Here is a 9,803-nt window from a genome sequence, read left to right as displayed (position 1 = left end):
TAGGACCTACAATAATGTACAGTATTTGAAAAATAATGTGTTTTTTGAACATTAAAGCATGTCAACATATTCTGTTACACCAAATACACCAAATAATGATCTTTAAAAAAGCATCATATGACCCCTTTAAGAGTGTACATCCTAACAGGGTGCGTGTTAGAACATGGTTATTGTTGTACTGTTTGGAACAGGGCACATTTAGCCCAAGTGTGAAGGTGCTAACACAGCTAGAAAGGCCGTTAAAGCCATCGTAGACATAGACAGGTCAATACCACTCTCACCTAGGGAGTCATCGCTTCATCACCGCCTCCACTGAGAGCCCAGGCATGCTCTGTTCTTTCCCTCTTCTTTCACAGGCAGGATTTATATACTTCCTCATCATTTCTCCCATTTTGGCAAGCCACTAAAATTAATGGACAAACAAATTTCCTCATCTTCACAGACTTCACACTGACCCCCTCGAGTCTTTCCAAAACCTGTATGAGTTTCTTTTTCTTTCTTTCTTTCTTTCTTTCTTTCTTTCTTTCTTTCTTTCTTTCTTTCTTTCTTTCTTTCTTTCTTTCTTTCTTTCTTTCTTTCTTTCTTTCTTTCTTTCTTTCTTTCTTTCTTTCTTTCTTTCTTTCTTTCTTTCTTTCTTTCTTTCTTTCTTTCTTTCTTTCTTTCTTTCTTTCTTTCTTTCTTTCTTCCTTCCTTCCTTCCTTCCTTCCTTCCTTCCTTCCTTCCTTCCTTCCTTCCTTCCTTCAAAAAACACCCATATACTAAAAGTCAATGGGGTCCAAAACCAAGAGGGCGAGTAAATGCTGACAGAAATTTGGGTTAATTTTCAAAATTTAGTTTGTTGTAGTGCAGTGTAGGATTCAAAAATAGGATTCATTCATTCATTCATTGTTCATTTTTTGTAAACTTACCCTTGAGGTATTCAAGCTTCAAAATAGGATGTGTAAGCAAAGCAAGTAAGCAATTAATTAAATAAGTAAATAAATAAATAAATATTTAAATGTAGCGATAGCCTTTTTTTTCTGAATTACATTCACTTTTGAGTGAATTATTCCTTTATTACAATCACATTTTGATATATACATTTCATTTGCTTGGTTTGATCATTTTTAAACTCAGTCAGATGTTTTTGGTCGTTTTATTCCATTATTCGTTGTGTAAATAAATAGACAAAATAATCAGATGAGTCTTCTTCCTCCAGTTCCTCAACTTCTCTCTACAGATGGCCATTAGCCTCTTGAGCAGCTGCTCCCTCTGCTCCACTGAGACCAACTCCTCACATCTTCCATACACCTCCACACCTGAGCTCTCCTTCACACACCTGACAGTATGACAATAGCTCCTTTATAATAAACCACTCATTTCAGCCATTCACAGGCTGAAATCAGGCTCTGGGGTTCCCAGAGAGGCTTTCACCATACCCATAAATCAGAATGAGAGGAAAACACAAAACCTTTTCTAACACCAAGTTGTGTTCTTTCTGAAAGCTCTAAGAGTCAAACAGTGGTTGGTCATCCAATTTAAACCAGTTCTTTTGAGACATTCTTTGATTCTGTAAAATAGCATGACAGTGAGAATGCAGATCTGGGCTAGAAAGTAGCAGGTATAAAAGTATGACTTTAGCATAGATCAATGTAAGCAGGAGTTCAGTCTAACTTTCATTCATCATGTAACACTGCTTGAATGGACCTTTATATCATAAGGTTGTGTGGAAAATAGTGGACATTTTGAGAACTTTACATTAAACTGTCAACCATCGGTTGACCTCGTTAATGTGTCAAATAGATAATCTAGTTTTTTTCCCCATTCTTGTTTTTGTTAGACTGTAAAAAAGTTTTTTTTTTTTGTTGTAAATAAAACAAAGATTATTGGAGTACATTTTCCAATAAATACATAAATAAATAAATAAATATATTTTGACAATGCTTCAAAATGTCATGTTTAATTCAGTGTGTTTCTTTGTAATTATTTGTGAAATTTACTAGCAATTTCTGAGTGAACATTATTTCTCATTATTTTTCTTTTGGTAAAGTACTACTCTAGATTATAATGGCTACAAAGTTAATATCTCTAATTTACAGCTGTAATTTTAAAAAGTGTAAGATTTAAGATTTCCAGGATTTATGGCTTGTCAACCACCCAGGCTTAAAACAAAATTAAAACTAGGGACATTTTTGCATTTTTTTATGAACTTAAAAAAATAATGTTTTTATTTGGCATTTGTGTACAGTTGTGTACTTTATATGTTTTTAGTAATAACAACAATGAATCACTGTCCGCAATACTGTAGCTATTTTCCAAATCACAATTTTATTTGATCTTAGACTAGTAATAATATTACTATCTACTGTAATAATATATCACAGTAGATGTCATTACCAAACTTACCAGTATTTGGTATTTATACTTGCACAACATCTACACAAGAATTGTGTTGTTTTGAAAACAACCTGCTCTAGGATGCATGAATGGATGCTGCACATCTAGAGCCTTAATTACATATATGCATATATTTTTGTGCCTATCATTTTAGAGATAAAACAAACAGAATTTCTTTCTCAGAAGGCACACTTTATATGTTCTCACACACCATTGGCCTTTGCCCACTGTGAGGATTGTCTTCCCTTTGAGACTTCATTAGCATGGGACTAGCACCTTCCAGAATGCCAACCTTCCCCTCCGTTCGGTGTTTATTGAGCTTTCGGGTGGCTAACACAATGAGAGAGTGCTAGTTGGTGTTGAGCTGATGCAAAGTCTTAGAACTCTGCTCTATAAGGAACAGGAACATAAATGATCGGCTTGCCGGTTCCCCAGGTGCGTGCTGCGCCTGGAACCAAAGACCTCCACAAGGCCTGATGGTGACCACTCAATACCAGTCCAATTTCTAATTCTGTAAAGCCTTAAGTCCCCACAGAGCCTCACTTTCAAAAAAATCAAACCTGCTGTGCGGCTGATACAGTTTTCCAGGCCCTTGGCATGATGCATTGCTGTGTCGATTGTGATCAGCATGTTTTTCCTGTGTCAATTAGCCTCTGGGAAGCTTTCCTAGCAGCCTCCCCATCACATGGTGAGGAGTCATGCTGAAGGACTAGTGCAAAACCTTGCCTCTCCTATCTCTTACTTTCTTCCCTTCTTAATATATTTTCTTTCCTTTTTCCATTCTTTGTATAATTGCCTAGCTTGTGCTTCATCTTCCTATCTATCTGTCTGTCTGTCTGTCTGTCTGTCTATCTATCTATCTATCTATCTATCTATATAATATGTTATTTTTTATTTATATATTTTGTTGTTTTGTTTTTTTTGCCTACTTTATAGACTTTTCCCCCCCCCTGAGACTAGCAATGCCCACACTTTCATTACTTCATTACTTTTAACTACATACAAACTCCAACTTAGATAAATATTGATAAATATTTAATATTACAGATAAATATTGAAAGTAAATGGTCTGCAGTGTCAGAGTGATTCAAACTCACAGCCGTTTTAATGTGATGAAAAAAAATCTAATTCATTGCACATTTTGAAACAATTTTTTGGAAATCTGTCACTAAATTTAGATGTAGTGAGATGTCCGTGTTACCTTTATAAAGTAATACATTCATTCATTTATACAGTAAATGCCATAATAATTGCAATCAGGGAGAGATAGTACTGTTTTAAATACTTAATTGACAGTTAATTAAGAGTCAACTACAAGAACTATAAAGGTATTGAAGTCAAATGTAAGTCTTACATATTTTGGGCTTTTTTGATCAAATCAAACATTTATTTTAAACAGTTGTCACACCATTGATAATTGGATTTGTTATTGTTTTTTGGTCTGATTTGGTCACAGTATTAAAAAACAAAAAATCTTCACATTGCTTTGTCTGCATTCTATGTCTACTAAATTAAGTTATACAATTAATGGGCATACGTAGTGACTACAGACATTTCAAAGATGTTTGAGTTCAAATTTCAAAGCTTTAGGCTAAAAATATTCTGAATAAATGAGTGTCACAATTATCCCTCCTTTATTATTATTTTTTCTGGATTGACTTTGTTTGACCATAAATCTCTATCTTTAATAATTCTCATTATTTGTTTCTTCCCATTTTTTTGGAATAGATTTGAAATTCTTATCTTAATTCGTATTTGTCTGTTTTACAGCTGAACCCTTTATCTTGTCACGATTTGTGTCGCCCTGCAGAACTGAAGCATGAGATTCTGGTGTGGAGGCAGACAGCCCATCGCATTAACCCTGCCAGCCGAGAGGAGACTGCCGTCAAGTGTCTTCTCATGCAGAAGGTGCTCAATCTGGAAAGCCTCCTGCGCAAGAAGCTCAAGACCTTCCAGAGGTGCCACACTCATGCTCAATCCATTCTTTTCCTTGTCTACCTGGTTAAAATACAAGCAGTCTGTCTACACCGTGCATGGTGTTTAAAACCACGGATGTATGTGGAATAGAAATGTGTTTTTGTTGCACTTTTTTCTAATTGTGTTGTCTAAATGTCATGAGGATAAAACAAATTAGTCTACACTTACAGTATAGCCCAGATGCATTCCCAAGCCTTAGAATCTTTCATCATTTTGATATTGCATATAAGGTATTAAGATGAGTGTCTTTCTTGGTATGAGGTTACTTAAAAACACCCTGTTAGGTCCAAAATATATCCATTCCCACTGCATGACACCTGTTGTGTCTGACGGTAGCACTTACCCAGAAGCCCAGGATGATAAATGAGAAATAATTAACCTGTAGAAAAGTAGGTAATTGTTCTCAATTGTGTCGGCTCTCTAAAGCTCTCGTAGAGAGCTGAAATTTTAATCGTGCAGAATAATTTTGTTCTCAACAGTAGCCTGTTTTTATTTTTATTATTATTATGAATGCTTCTTTTAACTAAAGAAATTAGATTAGTTTTGCTTGTGGTTTTGTAGGGCTTTTGTGGAGTAGAAAAGGTTCGGGGTGACCACATGAAATCACCACTCCTACTCATTTGCAGGTGTCCATGCTGGCTGAAAGGATGTATTAACACACTCTATTCTATTTTATTCCTTTATTTTCGTAGGCAAATATCACAGGAAGACAAAAACTGGGAACACAATATTCAAGAGCTGCAGAAAAAGGTAAAACAAAGCTGCATTAACATGGCTTTGGCTGATTAAGTGTTGTACCTCACTGCTAATCCTGCCATATCTTTTTGATGTTATCTTATTATATGATAAGAAACTTGACCAATTTATTTGATTCCAGTAGAGTCCGAATTTAGAACACCCAGGACCCTGATAATAATAATAATTATTATTTATATATAATAATATATATATAATAATAATTATGTATTTATTTATTTACAGCCATATGTTTTTTGATTGTACAAACATAAACAAATTCACAAATTATCACATTAAGTGTCATCATATTACTATGAGCTGACAGTGAATAGAAACATTTACAATTTTGTGATTGTATAAACATTAGAAGTATTTAAATTTACATTTATTCATTAAGCAGATGCTTTTATCCAAAGTGACTTACAAATGAAACAGTGTTTATAGTTTTGTTTCTAAATATCAATTGATATTTGTGACCTGTGCTGGCAAAATGAGTCGGAATACAAAAAAAAAAGTGAAAAATGACGATTTTGGTCGAATGTGAGTTTTCACAAAAATGAGTTCATTAAGCCCTCGTCTAGTGATCCCAATGCTCCGAATAGTAATGAAACATCTAAAATGATCTTTATTTGGACGTTTTCTGAGAGGAGTAGCGCTTCTCACGCTGACTCTCATCCGAAGTGCGTGCATAAAGGCGCTTCCGGCAGCGCGCGATCCCGATAAATATACACATATTCACAGAATTACAGTAGGCCTATTTAAGTATTCGCACAAACATAATCAGTTATGTCTTAAGTGAACGTTTGGGGAACTGTTGGGGAAAAACATCGGATGTGTAACTTTATATGTGTGTATGTAATTTACAGTTGCTTACTGAAGGCCCTGACTGAAACCCCACGGTACACCACTGCGAGTTATTTTGCCAGCACAGGTCACATTTGATGTTTTATTCACTTGGCAGCCAATAATTCACTACAAAAACACTTTGTGTTTGGCACACACCATCTTTAGCCTTTGTGCAGTTGAATCCGTATGTAATGTACTGTGGGTTATGTTTTTGATAAAATACTATTTACTGGAGTTTAAAGGTGCTGTATGTAGGATTGACACCGAGTGGTTGAACTAGGTATTGCAGTCCAAATTCAAAATATTGGAGAGGGTTTTTTTCACCCGGCCCCTCCTCCTCAGACTTGAAGCACACGCAGGTTGCCAGATTGACGACACCAACTAGAACGAGCGCACTTGAAGATGAATGAATTAAATACGCTGTGTTTTCCGCCAACTGGAAACCCGGGGTGCCGAAATATAATTGGGTAAACTGGCAGTGGGCGGGTTTCACAAACCAAAACACAGACCGACATTCTGGCCCGGAACGCACATTTTCAAAGGAGAATAACTGACTGTAGCATTGTTTTTCAGATAAACAAGTATGTTAAGTTATGGTATTTTAAAGCTTTAGTAGAGTCAAAAACTTACATACAGCACCTTTAATTGGATGCATGACATTATTTGACGTCAATAACAAAAGATATGTTTCTCCTCCCTTGTAAATGTTAACATTTAAAGCTAACCATACTGTATATGATTCGCATTGTAATATTTGCAGTTTTGCATTTTTTTTTTCACTGATATAAGTGAACCTGTCAGAATAGACTTGTGGATTGCAACTCAGCAGTTGAGAAACACTGTTTAGAGGGCATAATAGGTATTTGACACGTTTCTTTCTCTCCTGTGTCTAAACATGTTTTTCATGGTCTTTTCCAGCACAGAATAACTGACAAAATCCTCCTGGTCAAGTGTCTGACTGTCCTTGGGGTGGTCATCTTTATGTTCTTCCTAAACTCCTTTGTCCCTGCCATACATCTGGATCTGGGTAAGCGAGAGACAAGGACACAAATTATCAGGATTCATCCGTTTCTATTGCTGAACTGGCCCTGCTGTTTACATGCCTCACTGTATAATTACGAGGGCTTGTTTCCTCTCTGTTTGAGCAGAGGAAATGGAATCAAAAGAATATCTCGCTATTTTTGAAATGATCAAAAATGTGCCAATTCCTCTACCATGGAGCAAACATTTCATTTTATATGCATTATATTAGGGTTCATAGAATAAAATTAGAGAAACGAATGTTATTAGGCTAACCACTTTCTCCCATGATCTAATTGGTGTGTGTATGAATCCGTCAATGTGCTGATGTCATAATTGTTTGCAGCTGGGCTTTAAATGCAGAAAGAGACACAAACGCAAAACCATAACAATGGAGTAACGTGAGATTAAATAAGACAGCTAGTATTACTCGACCTAAAATTAGTCTGTTTTATTTTTTTCTGTATTTTTTCTTTCCGCCACACAGCCTTTCATTTTGCGCTAACTTTGTCGAACTGGTTTATGGACGTGTTTATTATACGGTGAATGAGATGTCAATTACAGATGGAAATGAGATCGAGAACTTCACCAAACACTATTAGTGTGAATGAGTTGGTCAATCAGAGAATGCCAGCCTTGCAGCTCGCTGCGGTTGTTGTATTGTTTGGGTCTGATTGTGTATTGATAATCAATTCTCATTTGTGGACAGTTTGATCTTGTGGAAAGATGACACTTGAATATTATTTTCTAAATGATCATGTCACATCTCTTCATACATACAAAATCATGTTTTTTTTGTTGCCTTCCACAGCTGTGTACTTAATTAATTGGCAATGATCGAAAAAATAATCACTGTACATTACCATTTTCAAAAAACCGTGTGGTTCTGCTTTCAAATTCTCCTCAGTGCCTCATTCTGATCAAAACCAGGGTCGACCAGCATGGCCTGCAAATGACTGTCATTAGACTTTCATTAGGTTGACACATCACCACTCCGTTTGACCTTTGATATTGATTATTTAATCATGGGCAAGGATACAGTGCGCCTGCTGGAGGGCAATGAAGCACACAGGATGCGCTGCACTCCTCATGTCTTTCCAACGAAAAGCACATTCATGACAATTAAGTGATTCTTAGGCCCCAAGGCCATCCGTTTCCCAGAAAAATTATGTAATTACAGTTTGATTCTGCTATAACTGACTGGTGAACATTTAGCACATTTCTGTGAACAATATGAGCAGTAACAGTGCATCCGGGAGTTTTCTTGATTTTTTAGGTCACTGAAAAGCTGTTGAGAGATAAAAAAAGGCTCTGAAAGGTCATTTCTATAGGTCCATCAAAACATTTCACATGTAGGTCGTAACGGATTTTCAAGGAAATATCAATAATTTTCTCGGTGCGAGACTTTACTCTGAAAGTAAAGATATTTTCCTGCTCAAAAAATCCAAAGAGATTGATAGAAAACAACAAGCAACATTTAAGATTTGACTTAAGAAACTTGCAGTACTCATTTGCTTATGTAGTTCAAATTCAGCAGTTCTGCTTAAAGTTGTTAATTGATTTGGTAGTTTTCCAGAAATATACAGACACCTAGTGGCATGGATACAGATAGAATAAAGCATGAACAAAAATGTTCATTACACATGATAAAAATACCCATTTCATATAGTAAGCCATGAATAATTTATTCCACAAGCGAAATGTTCGATAACAAGAAATTCCAGAGAAAATGAGAAGTATCTGGTCATGTGATCTCAACATTTCAACCCCCATGAGGCGATACTCCATGTGAATTAAGCAGCTTTATTATCTTTATTATTATGGACATGTTTTTATGAGTCATGAGACTTTATCTCATGTGAATGTTTGTTTTAAACCATTTTCTTTTAAATATGCGCTATGAAACTTTGACCTCTTCTCTGTTTGAAATGTAAAATAGCAAAATTATTTCTTTACATGTGTTATGCTTTGGCACTGCTCCTCTGCAGAATGATAAATCTGATGGTTTGAGGTATACATGTTGATTTGTTCATTTTTAACCAAAATCTCTTGTGTAGTGCAACTTTAAAGCAATATTCATTTATTTAGGGGTAAAACTTTTTAAACGAGGAAACGATTACATTTAAGATCTGGACCACATGCATATTAAATATTGCTAATGTAATTCATCACTTGATATGGTCATTTATTTAGGAATAAATAAGTTAAAATCCAGACATAATTTATCTCCTGGGCAGCACAAAAGCTGTACCACCAAATAATGAATTAGGAAACCGAGGAAGATTAATTAGAGTAGAACACACACAACAGCTCATTTCTTCCCAGAACATCCTGAGAGAGACAGAGTTCTTTATAAATAAGGTGCTTGTGGAAACACATTTGCTTTAAAATGAAGAACATGATGAGGTGGTGTTTGTGTCTCACTCAACGGGCCAGAATGCCTGTGTTGTTTTGGGTATGATGAATGAGCCTCCCAGGCTTCTCAGCAAACTTGTTTTAATTGCAGAGCCTTCTTTCTCTCTCTGTCTCTCTCATTTTTCTGCTCTGTTTGTGCTGTGCACTGCTGAAGGCCCCCAGTTCCTCCTACGTCTTCAGTTGGATGCTGTGGGGGAACATTGAAGCAGAAAGCAAATCAAAAGTTACTTTTTTGGACTAGTGTTGTGACAAACCGTCCCAGTGCCAGTGTGGAAGAAGTCTGGGATTAATTTCACACCATGCATGAAGTACAGTGCTAGAGTTTGTATGTGTGTGTGTTTGTGCCATCCAAATAGGTGAATATGCTTCACTTTTTGAGAAAAGATGCACAATATATATATATATATATATATATATATTAGGGGTGTAAT

At 35.8% G+C, this 9,803-nt stretch overlaps 1 protein-coding gene across 1 annotated transcript in view; it reads left to right on the top strand.

Annotated features, from left to right (window-relative positions):
• Nucleotides 1-9,803, top strand: part of LOC107673493 (P protein) — an 87,532-nt gene that overhangs the window by 43,492 nt on the left and 34,237 nt on the right. Inside the window, exons 17-19 of the mRNA XM_016467090.1 lie at nucleotides 4,187-4,334; nucleotides 5,046-5,103; nucleotides 6,856-6,964. Coding sequence (XP_016322576.1) covers nucleotides 4,187-4,334; nucleotides 5,046-5,103; nucleotides 6,856-6,964 — 315 coding nt within the window. The remainder of the gene's footprint in view (nucleotides 1-4,186; nucleotides 4,335-5,045; nucleotides 5,104-6,855; nucleotides 6,965-9,803) is intronic.

This window comes from Sinocyclocheilus anshuiensis, unplaced genomic scaffold, assembly GCF_001515605.1.
Source record: "Sinocyclocheilus anshuiensis isolate Anshui unplaced genomic scaffold, SAMN03320099.WGS_v1.1 scaffold44, whole genome shotgun sequence".
Lineage (NCBI taxonomy): Eukaryota > Metazoa > Chordata > Actinopteri > Cypriniformes > Cyprinidae > Sinocyclocheilus > Sinocyclocheilus anshuiensis.
The sequence above is the reverse complement of the archived record's forward strand: the minus strand, read 5'-3'. Positions and strand labels throughout refer to the sequence as shown.